The sequence below is a fragment of the Lagopus leucura genome, unplaced genomic scaffold, assembly GCF_019238085.1.
Source record: "Lagopus leucura isolate 7727_CA_CO unplaced genomic scaffold, USGS_WTPT01 Super-Scaffold_1, whole genome shotgun sequence".
NCBI lineage: Eukaryota > Metazoa > Chordata > Aves > Galliformes > Phasianidae > Lagopus > Lagopus leucura.
Window position 1 is genome coordinate 28,408,992 of NW_024962250.1, and position 19,006 is coordinate 28,427,997.

The 19,006-nt window shown below is 43.2% G+C and overlaps 1 protein-coding gene and 1 long non-coding RNA gene across 2 annotated transcripts; both read left to right on the top strand.

Moving 5' to 3' along the window:
* The first annotated feature begins 5,714 nt into the window (after positions 1-5,714).
* On the top strand, positions 5,715-11,831 carry LOC122189349. Its single transcript, XR_006181797.1, has 3 exons — positions 5,715-5,746; positions 10,628-10,778; positions 11,779-11,831. It is a non-coding gene; the product is annotated as an uncharacterized LOC122189349 (long non-coding RNA).
* A 5,214-nt stretch (positions 11,832-17,045) lies between these two features.
* On the top strand, positions 17,046-18,347 carry FAM181A (family with sequence similarity 181 member A). Its single transcript, XM_042889722.1, has one exon. It carries the CDS (start codon positions 17,061-17,063, stop codon positions 17,925-17,927), a length of 867 nt encoding a protein of 288 aa, XP_042745656.1. The 5' UTR covers positions 17,046-17,060; the 3' UTR covers positions 17,928-18,347.
* The last annotated feature ends 659 nt before the right edge of the window (positions 18,348-19,006 follow it).

Sequence of the window (19,006 nt, forward strand, 5' to 3'; positions counted from 1 at the left end):
ATTCATTATGATCTGAAAGCTCTTCAAACACTGCCTAAGTAGGTACTGCAGCCTCGAGTGTGCCTCAGAACTGCTTTCTAATGCGTGTACTTAAGAAAATTTCTCTGGATTTTGCACAGTGCCTACTTAGAGCTGCAGAGCTCCAGTTTGTTGTATTCAGCCAGGAAAAAGGAGGTACGTTAAAGGAAACCAAAAGCTGTAAAAATATCCTTAACCTAATTTAACTCTCAGCTGCGGGCCTGCAATTCTCAAGGCTTCCCATTCACTCTATAGACATAGGAAATAAACCATACCATTACTTATGGTTACTTATGGTTATGCTTACTGGTGATAAGGATTATAATAATAAAATGCTATATTCTTGCAGATATTCTTATGTTGCATGGAAAATGAACTTTATAGAGCATAATTTTGAAGTTTAAATGGTTCGCTATGATCATAAGATTGCTATGATCATCGTGTCCGACTCCTTGGTTTTATTTTACTTTTTATATCTGCATATGTTTTTGGATCACATTTAAAAGAGAGTTTTATCTTGCTATGATCTTGACAAGGCTGCCAGCAACAATCTTGGAAAGGAACCAGAATCAGAACCCAGTCTTGTTGGATATGCTCCCTTATCATAGCTGAGAAGTTAGATAAGGTATGCTATCTCCATGCACCAAGGTAGAAAGACAATGTGAAAAACCAACCAAAGAGGTAGAGATGTTCAAGCTTCAGAAGTGTGGTGGGACCCACACTCGGGCCCAGCTGATCTCCTCCAGCCAGTATTCCTCCTGCAAATACCAGCCTGGGCTGCAGGGTGCCCTACTGCTCAGGCATACAGCTCTCTCTCCTCACAGCCAAGCAAGATGGAAAGCACTACTGCTTTCCCATGATCCCTCACATAATTTCTGACACTGAATGTGCACACCCCCAACCTCTCTCCCTTTGCGGGACAAATTCTTCTTCCCAGACCAAGTTCCTGAAAAGTCCTTTCAAGTCCTGTTTTTAAGAGCAGCTCAGCTCACTGCACAGATGCAGCTGATATACGTTTTAAAGACAGTCCTTCGTTTCTAGGAGGAAAAGGTCATGAATATCAGTCATTCAAATTCAAAAGGCTGCTTCCCCCTTATCAGGGAGACAAAATGTCACAGGCTGTTCTCTATAGCTAGAGCTTTGCTTTGGAGGTATCCAAGATGCTTAGTGGCATAATGCATACCCCAAAGTGAGGCTAGTCTGATACAAGAATTCCCATGAGCTGAACACCAAAGACCTGCTCATGTCTGCAGTGCGGTACAGATCTGGAGAAGAAGATCCAAGAGAGGTGGGTATAAGGGACCTACCTCAAGTTCTGTCCCTACCAACACTGAGCAGTAATCACTTCTGCTCCTGCTATGCTGACAGGGGCTGCCTCGGTGAAGCAGTACAAAGTTAGCAAGAGTCAGAGAGGTTAAACTGTTCACAGTCAAGCATTGATGAAGACCTCCACTTGAGTCTCCCTTGTGTTTCAGAGCATTCTCTACTTGTAATGAATATTTGTATAGAATAAGTACTTGGCAGATATGATGTCCAAATGGATCAACTTCAAGTTTAAAATTCAGGCTTGCCCAATAGTTTCTCATTCAGCTTCTTGCCTTTTTCTGTGGGGGGAATGACTATGACTTTAGAAAATACGTGGTTGTTCTGGAGAGATGAAAGTAAAGCACAGTGGTAAAGACTGCTAGTGCAACCAGCGTGGGATTCACCTTAGTAAAAATGTAAATGTTAAAATGTAAATCTTAAGCTGTGGAAGCCTGTAAGGTGTCCTGAAATCTTCTGCTTGGTCTGCAGAGTGGCTGCCCTTCATGAGCTGCTGGTGGATATGTCTGTTCACAGTGGTGCTGCTGTAATTTGAGGATGTGAATAAATTACTTCATTTGTCTTTCTTTAGCCTGACCTGAGCTGGGCAACTTGTGATAACCAGATAACATGGATCTTATGCCCGAGATTATGTAGATCTGTGGCCAGGACACTCTTATAAGTGAGTTACCTCTGCCAGGTGAATCACAGAATCACAGAATGACTTGGCTTGGAAGGGACCCCAAGGATAATTAAGTTCCAGCCCCCCTGCCACAGGCAAGACCACCAGCCTCCAGATCTGTTACTAGACCAGGTTGCCCAGAGTCCCCTCCAACCTGGTCTTAGACATCTCCAGGGACAGAGATGAAAGTTTCTGGAACAGCTAAAGGGCAGCAGAATAGGTTATCACTTCATGAGGGGAGAGTGCAATGAGTATGAAATGGGTCAGAGGAGCCATGAGTCTTTTCTGGTCATGGTCCTAGATGCTGGGAACAGCAAAGCCACCCAGGTGGTTTTCTGAAAGAAAAGAATGTGTGAAAAAGTACTGCTGTTGAAATGAAGTGGGAGTAAGATAATAACTGTCTGGGACAGGTTCCTCCATCAGTGAGAGGAGGCATCCCTCAATGCCCTGGTAATGCTTATCTCCCAGAGGACTGAGGAGGCCCAGCAAGGCATCATGTGTGGTCTAATGTCCCTGAGCACTGGCAGAGGCAGGGTGCTGGCAAGGGAAACCCTCTCCTCTTGCCAACCACTGTTACATTTGTCTTTGCTGCTGTAGTTGGAGCCAACTGCTCCTGCTGCTTTCGTGCTTCATCCTTCTGGGCAGCCATTAACCATCTCATTTGCATGATGCTTCCAGCTGAGAGAAGGCAGCATCCTCTGGGACTCCCAGCTCCCAGATATCAAAACATCATGAAATCAAATGGATGAATACAAGGGTGTGGAAAGAAAGGAGTTCTGTCTGTTATGAACTTTGGTTTCTAGTGTGCAAGGATATACACCCTTCTTTTCATCTGAGCACAGGAAAGAACTGAATTACAAACCAACAAATATCTTTCTGTACTGAATTTTTGTTTGAATAAAACTCTACAGCATCCTTAGTATAAGATGCTCTCAGTCTCTTTGCATTTTCCAGGCACTTAAAGACACTGTGAATTACAACGTAATTGAAAAATGAGTCTGTTTCTTAGAAATGAAATGTAACCAATAGCCATGGTCTGCTGAGTTAATAGAGAAGCTTAACATCATTATATCTTTATTAATAACAAGGCCAGTCAGCTATTAGCAAGAGCAGTTCATTCACTGCGTGTCTCTGACACTTTCCAGGTTGCTTTTTTCATGGTAAATGAGTGTTGCTTGTGCCCATTTTCAGATAATTCCCATTAGCGAGATAAATGCACGGGTGAAAGATCCTACTTCTCTCTACCTCTAAATAGGCACTGCTAACAAGGTGATAGTAGATGGTAGATGTAGTATCAATCTGTGACATGAAAATAGGAAGACAAGAGGGGCTCATAGAGAGATTAGTCCTGGTGTAATAGAGCAGACAGAGATCAGAAAGAGGGACCAGCAGCCCCGACAAAGAGGGGTTCAAGCTTTATGTTATTCCACACTTAGCTAATAGAGACTTGCTAATGGAGAGCAGTGCTGGAGGGGCTGGGACATATGGAGACAGCTGAATTCCCTGGATGTTTGTTGTGTTTTGCTTTATTGAAAGCTCTTGGCTAAATCAATATTAGATACATATATTACAGCTGGTCTTTCATTCTGCCCCAGTCTTGTTTTTAATAAACATCTCAGCATTTGAGAGACAAGGCAGACAATATAGCTATATTTCATAGACCAGCTGCACATAATATAATCCTCTTGATAGAGCACTATGAAGGATCCATTCTGTTTTCCTCATCCCCAGCAGATGTGCACTGAACAGATTAGGTAACCTGCCTCAGAAATTCAGAGGTCCACTGAGCTCTAGGCATTGCCAATAAAGAAAAGACATCAGTTTAGTAATGCAATATATGCCCTCAGGGGATAGCTGTTAGTCTGGGCTGCAGGATTTCCTTGTATCTCCTCTTGCTCCATTCACCTCTCCACAGGTACCGTGCATCCTTTAGTGGTCAGCACTGTTGCTTAATCAAATATAACTAAATGAAACTCAGTGTGAAATGTGATGCCTGTTTTAGATCTAAAGAATAGTTTGCATGTTCAAAAGCTTACCTGCTTTTCCCAGCTGTATCAATTCCACTGTTGAAATACATTTCTGCAATCTTTTGCCTTAATTCTATCTATCTATCTGATGAACAGTGTGAAGTCTGGTAGTCCTTAAGGGAAAAAAACTATTTGCTTTCTGATCTAGTACTTGGCAACTCTGCTCACAGCAGGGGGTTGGATTTAGATAATCTTTAAAGTCCCTTCCAACCCAAAACATTCTGGGATTCTCTGAAAAAGTGGATACATCCAACCAAAGTGTGGTGTTCTCTCATGTAAAATACACTGCAATAAGAACTTATTTTTCTTACAAGCCTCCCTAGAAATGGAATATCTAAATCATCCTCTGAAATCAACATTCCCACTACCAAGCAATCTTTCCAGAGCCAACAAGCGTTCAGCCTCTTAATGCTCACTGCAATTTCTAAACACCAGGCAGATACAGCTTTTGTAGTGATGATTAGGGCGGCCTGTGCATCAGACAGTGTTAGTAAATGTTTGTGAAAAATGCTGCTGGATTCACCCCTGTTCCTCAATCATATGCTAGTTATTATTTCAGATATTTTTAGAAAATATTCCCCCCTCCTTTATTTCTCCTAATTATGGAGAAATAGGTGTTTGTGACTGAAATTTACCCTGTACAGGTCCTAGAATGTTAAAGTTTCTGTGTACTGCAGCTGAAAAATACTGCTGACTGGTTGTTAGGCATGCTCATGCATTAAAATACAAAAACTATCTTATAAAAAAATCCTTTTTAAAAAAAAATAAGTTTTACTAGATCAGCCTATACTTCTGTTTATTTTTATTCGTTTTTTTTTTTTTTTGCTAACAGTTACAAAACTAGACTAATACCACTGGTGATGTTAGTTAATTTGAAAATTATTTAAGAGTGGCTTTTAAAAATAATAAAAAACAAACAGATAACCATGCAGTTATACTTTTTATTTCCAGAGGTAAACTTCATAAATGGAGACTGTTTCATTCAAGCATTTGGATAGGTCTGCAAGGACATTTTCAAACTCGGCTTATTGCCTGTGCAGCTGGCGTGCAACATTCAGCCGTGGTGGCTGGCTGCACTGGCCTGGATGTAATCTTGTTTGCGTAGTCAGTCACACACAAAACTGAGAATTACTCTACTGTATGATCAGGGTATTCATTACTTGCTGCATCCCACTTTAAAGGTTTCGTTCACCCAATCAAGAAACAAAGATGACACAGTGTTACACAGCTGAACTGACACAAAATGAATTAACCCAGGAGCTGGATCCTGGGCTACCAAAACTGTCCAGGAAATCATAGCTGGATAATTAGGGAATAGTTCTTAGAAGGAAAAAGAGCTTTATTTGGTCCCAATGAATTTCTGACACATATGCTTGCATGAATACAAATTAAAAGAGTAGCAAGAAGAGAAGAAAGTCACTAATGCATCTGCAACAAGGCAGAGAGGATCCCATGAAAGAAATCTGTGGTATTAGTCAGCACAGTTTGTCCAAAAGGTGGCTGCAGTGGAAATGCTAAGTCATGGATTGAACCAGTGATTGAGCACCTGGTGGGAAGGCAGGGCTGACTCAGGGGAGCTCAGGTGAATGCAATGCAGCTGAGTGACTGGAAGGGATGAAGCCAGGATCCACCTCTTCCCAGACCTCGTTTAAGGTTTGGTAGTGGAGGTGAGGGCATCTGTTGCTGGAGATCCCTGCCTACTTTGGCTCTTCTAAAGGTAAGCCGTTTTTCTTCTTTTGTTTCTGTATCTGTGATTGCTCTAGTTGGGCTTGTTTTCATTTGCTGCAACCTAGGATTGTTCTACTCTGCTATTATTGCTGTATTTTTCTATCATATTTAAGTATTATAGCGGTATATAGTATCATTAGTGTTGGAAAAGACTACTCAGGCTGCCTAGTCCAACTATTAAACTATCCCCACCATACTGCTAACTATATTTCTTCATGCTGTATCCACACATCTGCCTCTCCAGAGGCAATTATACCACCATCTTCCTGGGTAGCCGGTTCTATTGCCCTGCCACTATTTCTGAGAAGAATTTTTTTCTCATATCCAACCTGAAGTTAAACAACAAAAGTTGTTTGTGGACAATTTGATCCCTAGATATTTTGGGATCACACCATGCTTATGGGTCTTCTCATAGATCTATCACATCTTCCCTCAACATGTGTTCAGCAGCATCCTCAATCTGACTCAGTATGTTACACTGGTACAAACCCTGTATGGGGAACTGATCATTAGGTGGTACAGATAGTTGTTCTTATGTGTAGCAGTCCATCTGGTATGGAACGCTCAGGTATCTGTGCTGCTTTTCATAGACTGCATCTGAATGCAATTGCCACTAGAGTGCACAAAACATCAGGCGTGTGCAAAACCTGAGAACAATCTGTCAGAATGTATTTCCTTTTTGCTTTGTGATATTGTAGAATGGCAGTCTTCAACAAATTGATGTTGAAAACAGCAACAAGAACAAAAAGTTGTTAGCATCAAATTTCTACTAACCATAAGTAAATAAAAATCCTGAAGACCCTGGGAAGTTCTCTGAAAAACAAAAGATTCTGCTGAAAGAAAATTCCTATTTGCAGCCTGCTTTAACCAAGTCTTGATTGCTTGTGCTAGTGAATAACTCTGGTGAATGCTTCTCAACACCTCTATACCTGGAAAAGGTATATTGATAAACATTGATGTTTCCCTGACAGAATCCTCCTAATGTTAAGTTACTGTGCTTTGGTTTATTGATATTATTTATTTCTTCTCTATTTTTAGAGAAAACTGTATCATTCCATAGCCAGTTCTCTCTCTTGTAACATTTGTCTTAAGAATTTTCTTAAGACAAGTTCAGCTGCATAAAATGACAAGTATGTATGTTTGGAAGGAGATCTGACAGCATGTGAGTTATTGAGGCCTGAAAGGCTGCCAATTGGGTTTTAATGTTTGAAATGAATATTGCTTATTTCACTTCCAAATAAATCTTTGCAAACGTTCTGGGAGCTGATAGGGTGCTACCTTATTTTGGACAATATTTCTCCTGTTTTCCCTTGCTTGTCGTTATTTATATCTGCTTAATATTTCACCTCTGATATTTGTGGTTTCCATTTATTAGAAAACAGGGAAAGGTTGCTTTCCATGATATCTTTTTCATGTTTCATAAGGTAGGGTCCCAAATGACTGATTTTTGGCAGAGTAAGAAATAGCAAATTCTCTACTGTCACAGTCTGCATTTTATGAGGCTACATTGCTCTGAGCAGCTGCTGCCTAGTGGAGGGATTGCCCTGTTACAGCAATATTGTGTCCTTAAGCAGTTGCAGATAAGCAAATTCACAGCCTTTCTGAGAATGCACCATTGCATTTCCATTGGTAATGAGTAAAACATCTACAATACTTTCCATCTGAAATGAGCTTTACTCTAAGCTAAGGATACCGGCAAGTAAGAAAAAAAAGTCACTTGAGGTGGCCAGCAGCCTCCTGGAAACAGTGTTGATATTTCTGCTGCAGGAATGGGCCTTGTGGCAGAGTCTGGATGGAAACATCCCCTCAAGTCAGTCAGTTTCACATCACATGCTTGTCCCTGTAGATGACTATGGTGTTGTCGTACCTCAGGCACAGAAGGAGGAGTCCCCTAGGGCACAGCTGAACTGCTGGCATACATAAGAAATGTTGGATATGAACATTGAGATCCTGTGCTTACCTGTCACAGATTTATCCTGCATACAGGAATTAATAGGGGAATTAAAAAAATAGCTGGGACATCTTTGTGCTTCTCTGGTCCCAGACTATTCTGGTACAAAAAGCTCCCAAATTGACTTGATTTCCTACAGTAATGTTGGTGTCAGCCAAAGAGCCTGAAGGAAGATAACTCCTATCACTTCCATACTCTCAAAACCCACTTCTACAGAAGTAGGGCTGGATGAATTGAGTAGCAGCAACATTGCTGATTCAAGACCCCACAGGTAATATTTAAGAAAAGGAATTCTGGCATGAGATGTCTTTCCAACTATTTCTCAGTGCTGAAGCAATATAAACCACTCTCGATTCCGTTCTTTTTCCAAAAAATATCTGTGGTGTTTGTTTCAGAAAAGTGGAGTGACCCTACAGCCAAACTTTGGGCTATGCAAACAACTGTCATTGCCCCGCTACCCAAGGATCAGAAGAGGAGAGGTAGCATTAGTTTAATTCATGACCCTTGTGAGCTAAAATGGGACGTAGTAAAGCTGCGTCTGGATTTACATGAACAAACCACCCACTGAAATGCAGTCTTCAAAAATCCTGATTAAAAAGTTGGACTTCCAGCTACAAGCAGCCCTCTCACTCTTTTATTGGAAGAATTTTACATAAATTAAAATTAATGCATTTTTTCAACTAGGTCAGTGGAATGTAAATGTTCTGTTCCAGGGAGGATTATACATCATAATTCAGTTAAGGGATGCACAGCACAGATCAATCCTGCTGCATTTATCAAAGCAGAGCTGTTTGGAGCAGAAAGCAACCAAAGTTTTTCTAACATACACTTCGCTGCAGTATTTGAAGGCTCATGAGGCTGAGGAAGGTATTTGCCTGACTTGAGAGAAACCTCAAAATCATAGAATCATGGAGTTGTGGGGTTGGAAGGGACTAGTGGGGATCAGCTGGTCCAATTTCCTGCTAAAGCAGGTTCCCTGCAGCAGGTTGCACAGGAAAGTGTCCAGGCAGTTCATGAATTTCTCCAGAGACAGAGATTCCACAGCATCTCTGGGCAGTTTGTCCCAGTGCTCTGTTACCCTCACAGAAAAGAGATTTTTCCTCATGTTTTTATGGCCTCATTGTGATTTTCTAGTACCTAAAAGGAGCTTATAAACAAGAGAGAGAGACTGACTTTCTGATTACAATAGCACAAAGGGAGAATGGGTTTTAACTAAAGGAGGGGAGATTCAGCTTAGATATTAAGAGGAAATTCTTTATTCAGAGGGTGGTGAGGAACTAACACTGCCCAGCTTAGCTGCGGATGCCCTATTATCCCTGGAGGCATTCAGGGCCAAGTTGGATGAGGCATTGGGCAGCCTGGTCTGTGGGGGGCAGCCAGCCCATGGCAGGGAGTGGAAACTGGAAGGTCTTTAAGGTCCCTTCCAACTCGCCATTCTATGATTTATGTATCACCCTGGCTTGGCTTTTCTCTTTGGGCATGGAATGCACATAAACACATGCACTGGAATGAATGGCTGCACTGATTTCCAGCCACAACAGGGAGACGCATCAAAGCTAAGCAGGCATGTGGCTGTTCTCAGAACTGGACTGTGGTGGTTATTTTGACAGGCTGGAGAAAAGATGATGTGACTGAGAGTCTGATACAGCAACTAATACAAAATTTTCTCAAGAAGGTAACATCTGTCTTCATGACGAATGACATTGAATTATGCTAATCCCCCTTAGAGCAACCCAATCTTTCTTCTAAAAACAATATCACAAGTAAATCTTCCAGAGTTTCAGACTTTCTTTTATGACCACTGGAACATAATTTCTATGAATGCAGAATGGCCCCAAACAAACTTGTAAATAGTAGGTGGAAGGAAATTAGGCTTTGCTTTTCACAGAATTCCAGTGTATTCTTTCTGTGCCTCATGCTCCACAGCCTTACCCAGAATATATTTTACCATTCCTTATGGTAAGATGTGTTCTAGTGAACAAAATTGAATGTTTGTCTAGTCCATCTCAGATGACAGCCTATGTGGATATTGAGGGAAGGACACAAGGACAGGGAAAGTATTTGTATTTGATTTGTATTTGATGTTCTCTTTGGCAATCAACAGCATCAGAAGTCCTTGAGCTACAGGTTGAAGGTGAATTATTCAGTTTCATCATGGTCCTTTATGGCATGACTTTGTCTAAGTCCTTTTTAAACTTGTTAATACTTTGGCAGCAAGACCCACAGATTAATGTATCACACAGAAAATTCATTCCTTATGGTTTAGATCTAGTGCATGGTAATTTGATTTATTACCCCTAATTCTTGCACTGAAGAAGCAGCGATTAACCTTTTCTTCATTACCTTCTCTATTCTGGTGGTGATTGTATACACTCGAATCATACCCGCTCAGCTTGTTTTCTTTCCAAACTATATTTCCTTCTATAAAAATGCTTCTAGGCCTATGACCATCCTGGCTAACTTTTTTATATCTATCTAAATCCAAAGTTATAAACTTTTGAATAAGGAGAGCAAAATTGCAACTATGCTCAAATGTGCACAAACGGTGTAAACAGTGATTTAACTGCTGCTCTCTGTTCTGATTTATTCAGATTTATATCATTCAGTAATTTCAGCTATTCAGATTACCTTCTGATTATTGCAGAGCAATACGTAAGGTTTTCAGATAATTCATACCTTTGTTTCAGTTACCCAAGATCTTTTGAGTGTTGCTATCCGGAGCCCAGCACTGCAGATGTTTAAGTAGTTTTTTTCCTAAGTGCCTTACATTGCGCCTGTCAATACAGAATTTCATCTGGTACTTCACTGTCAGTTGGTATTATAAGCTCCTTCTGGAACAGTCAGCTTTAGCTTTGATTATTATGAATGATTTTGTATCGTATGTGAACTTCACCCCTAGTTAGTCTCTTTTACATGCAGCTTACAGAGGAAGTGAACAGCATCAGTGCCATCATAAGTCTTTGAAGCGCTCCTGAAGTAAATTTGCCTCCAGTCCAGAGGAAATGATGCTGTATTCTGTTATTTGCACAACTACCATTTCCATTAATCATCTTTGGTCCTTGGGATGGAGGTTTGTATAAACGCTGTTTTGATTGCTCACCAATTTCATATTTGAACTCCTTCAGCACACTTAGTTGAATGCCACCTCATTCTCATGGTCAATTCATCCAGAAGGGTCTGTTTTCTAGAGGATATTGGTACTTCTGTACTATCAAATGTTTCTGATGAGGACCTGTGACATGGCCTTGTCTGAAGCTTAACAATCTCACTATCAAAGCTCCAGTTCTGGGAACAGTGCAGGTACAATGACTTGTTTATCAGAAAATAACAATCTTATCCATCTTCCAGAAAAACCAGTCCAGAAGGGTCCTGTGTCTCTGAGTTTAGCTCTTAGACTAAGCGTGAATATTCCACCAGTTCATACCTGGCAGTTCTCTCAGAATCTCAAATTTGAATTCTGTCCTTTGTAACTGGAAAGATGCTTTGAGTATGTTGCATTCCAAACCTGTAGTGTTGGAATGAGCACTGTACTTTGCATGTAATGCTGCAGAGCAATGTATTTCTGTGAACTATTGTCCAAAAAAAAAAAAAAAAAAAAAAAACACACAAAAAAAACGGGGCACATAGCAAACTCTGCTGCAACCCACCAACACACAGGTGTGGGTCCCAGTTAACAGAAATACTGTGATATTCCAGACAAGTAGAGTGCTAATCTGCTCCAAGTAACCAGCTCTTGTGCTTTTAACAGAAAACTCCTGGGGGAACCGAATTTAGCACTTGTAGAAATCCATGCACAAATCAAATTTGGCTTCAGTGGGAATAATGAGCCCAGAACTGCTGTAGCAAACACCCATTTTGGAGAGACTGACTGATCACTGATGCTTTACTTTAATACTAGTTTTGTGATTTATTCAATTTCTTCACTGCAGTATGTACTGCAGATCCCATTTCAGTCTGAAATACCTAATGCTTTATGGAGTAAGGACTGGGCACTTCTTTTTTGCAGCTTTTAAGAGATTAGCCTATTCACATGCTCATATTTACGTCTGTGTTTTTTAATCATTTTGCAGTGCTCATCGACAGAAGCTATCTGTGTTATTTGGCGCCAGAGTTTTCACTGATCTCAAAATACTTAATTATTTGAGAATTACATAAAGGAAACTATATTTGGCCCTTTTGTTGCTCAGTGCATAGTTGATGCATGTGGAAGCAGGATTTAAACCTCAAGAAGGACCAAACCAAGACCAGGCTAATTTTTACATATTATCTGATTCACCAGGAAGAGAGGCAGTGAAAAGCAGGATGAGCTTTGATCATGTCTAATTACAGAATACATAGATATCACCATTGCCATGACCTTGCAAAAGTGTTGTGTTTTTTTTTTTCCTTCCCAGAAAAACAAAAATTTCCTTAAAGAAACAGCTGTGTCCTGCCTGCAGCCTGAAGAAGAATGGCATTAGTCACATGCAGTTCAACACGTAACACAATTGTAAAGTTCACTCTATGAGACTGACAGGAGCTATTCACATCAGCCCCCTCCACCATCTGCCTGAATGGCAGCGGCTGTGGGGTGGTGACAGCCCCCCTGCCTGCTCCAGTGCTTGGGGACAGACTCTGAGTTGGCCCCATGTGCGGTAAATCGGGGGTTGAAAGCAACGGGAGGATGTCACTCAGGTCAAAGCAGATTGTCCAGAGAAAAAAGTGGGGAGGGAAGAGTCAAAGCTAGTGGGAGTACCAATTTGCTGTTCTCCTGGGGAAAAGGTGTTGGCTCCAATATGGTGAGAAGCAAAGAGAACAGCTGAGTCTGGGGCAAAATCCTGTATCTTCCTCCTTCCTCACTTCCTGACCTTGGATTTAGGGACAGGTTCTGAGTCCAGAGGGCAACCTGCTGGAGGATTGAATGCAGTCAGTGTCCCCTCTTGGTATGCTTCAGGGCCCCTCCTGTAGTCTACAAAGGTCAGACTGGATGAAGGAGTGAGGTTCATTTTCATCCTGTCACCTGTTTTTTCTTGTTTCCAGATGGTGACTTCTCAAAACACAAATTCCTGCTATCAAACCCTGGGGCATGTGGCCCAGCATCCCTAAAATCCTTTCCTCTCCAATAGCAGTAGTTCTTAAGGTCACCAAATTCTTGCAGTATGATGTTAAGCATCATCTCCCACTGGCACATCATTAACATTAATCTCCTTTTTTCTCCTCACCTCTCCAAAACACAATGAACTGAAATCTTTGAATTTCTAAAGAATTTTTTTTTTTTTTTTTTTTTTTTTACAATTTCTAAGCTTTGTTTTTAAGTAAAAATCTGTTTTGGTGTTTTTTTTTGTTTGTTTGTTTGTTTGTTTTTTTGTTTGTTTTTTTTTTTTAAATAAATGGAGGTTGCCTAGTTTTGACTTGCATAAGGAAAAGATGAGAAGAACAGTGCTTGGCATATGGACATATCCCAGACAAACGAATGCTTGTCCCAAATCAGGGAGGGCAAGAAGCTCATTTTAACCCAGCCTGGAAAGTATACTGGCACTGCAGTATGCAGCAGAGTTATACTGACAGCAGAGTGAGCCCTGTGACAATGTTTATTCAGGCTAAGATGGAGAAAAAGTGCTCTTTTTAGGAGAGAAAAAGGCATTTTGTGTAAGCCAGTGCCAGAACAGTGATTTTTGCATCACCTCTATGCTACTCAGATTTTCATTGACTGCTCTTTGCTTTACTGATCATTACAATAGTAGCAGTGATTGGGGTATTTGTGTTATCTCAGCTGCCCAGTGCACTTACTGCACTGCTTCCTCTCTTAATGGTTTGCATTACTGGGTCTGCTCATGTAGTCCTGGAATGATGCTGATGTTGGAATATCTGTGCTGCACGAGTCCCTGAGAGTAGAAATAAGCTGGAAGAGGTTTTGGGGTAGAACTGGCTAAATTGTGATACCAGTTACAATGAGTGACGTTTTTAAAACACTTCTTGGGTATTTCTGTGGAAGAAAATAATTTTTCAGAGTTTCTGCATGTTTGGGAAAAGCATAACTGCATCCTTTTAGTGAATGGGTTTATTCCTGTGCTTCACTTAGAAAAAGGAGTTAGGAAATTTCACATACCAAAAATTCCCAAGAAGACAGCTGTCGGGAGGTGACATGTCAGATATGAAGTGGCTCTCCAGCTGGTCCCTATCTGCATGCTGGGAAGGCATGTGGAGACATTTTTTCAATTGCTGTACTAGTTTGACACGTTCACAGTGGAAAATGATGTATCATTCTTGAGCCTTTGGTTGGTGGACACTTCAAAGTGCACTGGATCCTCAGAGAGGAGTGCCCTATTGTTAATTGTTCCTTTCACATGTACATTGGGATGAACATGGTGAGAGCAGTGAGGAACAAAAGGTCTCCGGTGGTCTCTTAGGGAAAACCCTGTGCAGCTCAACCTGAGTCTGACCTTGAAAGGGTGGGTTGCTCTGCTTCTTAAATCCTGCTTGCTGGTTCATTCCTCTTTAGCTCCCTGCCGTTACCCAGCTGCAGGAGAAAGGGATGCTGGAGCGGCAAGTGTGGTGAGGCATGGGAAGCTGCCACGTGGTGGCCAAGGAGCTGTGACCAAGGCAAGTGGTCCTCCTGGAAGGCACAGGCATAGATGGGCATTTGGAGAGAGCTTCAGTGGTGTGGGAGGAGTGCTGGGTTCTCCATACACACAGCCATAAATTCCCTATCTTTCCTGTAAATCCCCTATAATTGGATGTTGGACACCCAGTATATGACATGAGTTTCTTAGGCCTCTGAGGACATGGTTCATTAACATCCTCAGAAACTCCTTTGCTACCAGGCACCTGTCCCACATCTCTCTTTATCTTCCTTCCCTGGACATACCACTTGAGGATACAGTGTACATGTTGTCCAGGGTGTGGTCAAATGCTCAAACACAGCAGGAAATTTGTTCCTCCAGAGATGTGAAGCCTTGATGTGCATCTTGTCAATTGTGCTAGAAAAAACTTCTCTCTGTAAACTCAGCTGCAGAAAAAGGACCTGTGTCAAGCTACAAAGAGGCCAGGCCCCAGCTAGTGTATCCCAAAATAGATGCTTGAGCAGATGACTGGAAACTCACCCCCACAATCTTACTGGAGAAGATTGCATGGAGACGTGCATCACAATGGTGTGAGGCAGATGATGTGAAGTTAGCTGCACTAGGTCTCCTGGGAAGGAGCTGCTTTTGGAATAGAAACTGTGAGAAGATAAGCCTCAGTGCCTCCAGCACTGTAAGTAAGGGCAAAGCTGCCCCTCACTCTGCTGATATAATCCCGTCTCAGACAGCACAGAGGTGCCTTCAAGGCTTTCTACCTTGCCATCAGATTGCAACCCACTGCAGTAGTGCAAAGGCTCTGTGGCATCTTCTGCTGTGCAGTGTCCTAGCCCAAGGTCTCCCCAGATCTGCAGCACCTGAGTACTGAAATATATGGCTTGGGTTGGACTGGGAGAAATGGTGTGAAAATGGGGTGGCAGCACTGAGCATGCTGGCATAGGAAGACTTGAGGAGTCCTCAGCCCAGCGTACAGTGGTACAGTCTAGATCTTGTCCTTCTCTAAAGAAAGCTGGATTAAAAGAAATAAATGCAAAATATTGCATTTGTCAGCTCTCAGACCTTCAGTGCCTTATGTTAGCAAAGATGATTTTACTTGCAAAATGAGAGATAGCTTGGACTTCAGTCCCTGCTTTCCCAGGGCTGGTAGTCTCTTTCTGGCTGTGGGCATGCTTACCCTGCCACTGTCCCTCTCCTCCCATCCCTGGGGTGTTGCAGGCAGTGGATCCCAGGCTGGTACGTGGGGCAGCAGCCAGCTCCACATCACCCACGTATACCAAAGGCAGCCCTCCTGCTCTCCTATTCCCCTAGCTCCCAGTTTTGCTTTGCTATTAAGTTATTGCTACCCCTCAGGGACAAGCCTGCACGAAGGCAGAGGGCTCACATAGCTATGCATCAGTAAAGGAAGCAGCTCAATTAGCATTTCACACGCCTTTTCTTCCCTCTCTTCTTACCTTCCCTGCAGCGGGCATGCTTTCCCCTTAAAGGATTGTCCTGTTTCTGCTCCTTGCCAGCGTTGGCAGGGTGACAGTAGTCGAGTGTGCAAACTTGTGCTATTGTCCCCAGGCCAGGGGGAGTCATGGAGACCCACTAATATGACACAGGAAAATGTTTGCTGATGGCAATTCTATGGGCTTTGTCTAACTCTTTCTCCATCATGACGACTCGATTTAAGTCTCTAACTGTTTGACTACAGATGCAAGAGTACTATCCAACTCCATCCTTTTGTCCGGGTAGTTTGAATGGGTAATTCAGCTTTTGTGTAACTCAATTGAGGGGGCAAACATAAAGACAAGATTCTTGAGCGCTCAAGCTCCCTTTCCATGGATATCTGCACATCTCTTTAGAGATTTGTTCCTTTCCTACCTTTTTCTGACATCATCCTCCCCTTAAAAAAAAAAAAAGTCTCTGATGGGGAACGGTTAAAAGTAGGCTAGCCCGGTCCCCCGTATTACATTGTCCTGTGCCAATGAAGCATGGTCAGTATCAGCCCACAGACAGCTTCGGGGAGTGCATAGAAAAGGGTGCCTAAACTTTCCTAACTCATCGTCGGCACTTTTCCTTTGGATTGTGCCTTTAAAAAAGAAAGGGCTTGGTAGGGGTGAAGAGGATAGGGGAGAATGGTAGAAATCGCGGGGAAATGATTGTATTTATTAGCTGTCTTTCTGTGGCTGTCCCCATGGTGACAATTTGTGATGGCAAAGAATGTGAGAAGGGGAGGCTGATGCCTGATTGGGATGCTTTGTATTTGGCAAAGTGGCTCCTGATTGGTCTGAGAGAGCCCCGAACTCAGCAGAGTCGATATTCATTCAGCTTGCTCAAGTGCTTGCTCAACTGCCTCCACACACACCGGCTGCCTCCATCGGGCCTGGCAGTATGTAACCTGCCTAACGAGATTAGCAGGAAGGGGCTCTTCTTCACCAGCACCTACCGGAAAGCCCCAGCGTGCCGGGTGAGTGTCCGCGCTTGCTTGCAGGGACACAAGAGTATCTGCCTTGGCTTCTTCTCCCCACCTATGTCTCACCTAATGAGATTAAGTGAGCAGCCCTGTGCCGGAGGCTGAGCTGGGGCTGCAGGTGCATGGCAGCCTGCCTGCACAGAGGTGAGGTGGTGGACAACCTGTATGCTTAGCTGAGAAGTTTGACATCTTCTCTCCACCTCCTGCAGTGCTCTTGATGCTTTTTGAATGCAGGCTTCACACTCTGAGTCTGCCTACCGTGTCTTGCAGATTGGCCAAGGCTTACCTGAAACGGATTATAAACATTTAATGGGAAATTCTGCACAGCTCATCCAGTGAAATGGCATCGGACAGCGAGGTAAAAACCCTGCTGAACTTTGTCAACCTGGCCTCTAGTGACATCAAGGCAGCCCTGGATAAATCTGCTCCCTGCCGTCGGTCGGTGGACCACAGGAAATATTTGCAGAAGCAGCTGAAGCGTTTTTCTCAGAAGTACTCGCGGGTGCCACGGTGCCACCCTGCCAAGCCCCCGGAATGTGGCCCACGCCGTGGAGCAGAGGACAGGGCTCGCAGCTGCCAGCCTGAGGTGCCCGACCCTGGCCCCCTCAGTGCGGCTGCCACTGAGAAGATGCTGCAGGCAGCCGAGGTGGAGGAGAGTCTGGCGGGTGAGCAGGCTGTGCCAGAGCAAAACCCTGAGGTCAACAGGCCAGACCAGGTGCCCATGAGGAAACGACAGCTTCCTGCCTCCTTCTGGGAAGAACCGCGGCCGCCACAGAACCTCCCAGCCAGGGGCTTCCCCACGGGCCCCGAGGGGCTACCAGTCCCCAGGGACCCTCCTCCCTTCGAGGGGAAGAAAAGCAAGAGGAACCAAGACAGTATTGGACCTGAGAGTCATGAGCCTGCCCTGAATGCAGGCGAGAAGGATGCTGCTGGTGTACTCTCAGGCCGGGTGGGTGCCTGGACCTGCTGCCCCTTCCCCTGCCCTGGGCCAGCTGTTTACCAACCCGCAGGAACGCTGCCTCCATCACCTTTCTCAGGGCTAGGGCTGTGGAGGAAGAGCGCTGCCACACTGCCAGCTGAAGCACAGCCCTTCTGCAAGGAGGCAGAGGGCACAGGGCAGAAACTCTACAGGCCTGTGGTTTTGAAACCCATCCCTACCAAGCCTACCATCCCCCCACCGATTTTCAATGTTTTTGGCTACCTTTAGCCAGAGGAAAGGGCCAGAGTGTGTGACACTGGACAGAATAACCCCTTAGAGGGGGTTGAAACACTAGGTTGGGCAGTGGGCACAAGGAGCTGATTGTGTGCGGAAGGAGCTTCCATCCAGAGATGGTGTTGGCCCCTGCACAGGCTGGAGTGAATTAGTAACTGTACAGCCTCCATTCTTCTCTTCCCAGGTAAAAATCAGGAATAAGCCCTATGAATCTGGTGGCATGGCATGTGTGGCAAATCAGACCTTTTTTATGGAAGCACATTGTTGGAGCCATGGCAAGCAGGGCTCTGGGCCACTTGCAATGTTGTTGTAATTGTAACACCTCGGAGAACCTCTTCCATGTGGGAGCATCTTCCCAGGTTGCCCTGCAGGCACAGCACTGAAATGAAATGAATTAAACTCACTGAAACTGTTTTTGTACGTTTAAGTAATTCCGGAGAAGTCAAGATATTCAGGTCACTTCATTTTGCGTGCAAGAGACTGGAAGGACAGTATTTAATGTGGAAACTACATTTGTGAATTGATTTAAGCTCTTCTTGTGTGTAAATACTAAGAGAATTGAAAGAAAAAATAAAGGAAGAAGGGAGGTAATTTTATTCTGGTGGCTCTGCAAATGCAATGTGTTTACTTTTCTCACTGAGTAGATGCAGGTTTAATTTGCAGCTGCTGGTTAGATATGACAGCTGAAATCTCTGCTTATTTAGAGTGATGTAATTCAGATTTAATCCTGAGGCTGGGAAATCAATGAGTGTTAAACTGGTGCAAATGGGAGCAGAGTAAGTTTCTGTTTCATAAATTGTTCCCCATCAACCAAGATAAAAATAAGGTGTTATGCATCAAATACAAAACCATAAAATATGATAGAGAAGTGTTTATAATAGCTTGCCCTCTTTTTTCTCTAGCAGGGATCTTTTCTTTTGTCTGATTTTAAGATACAGTCACAAGACTTGGCTACAAATGATCTGCCTATTGTTTTCTTAATTATTTTGGTGAAATGGCATGGTAAAAGCTAATAGGTGATTGTTTAAGTTAAGCTTCTCTTAAACCCATTGAGAAGGTGTTGCTAAGGCACA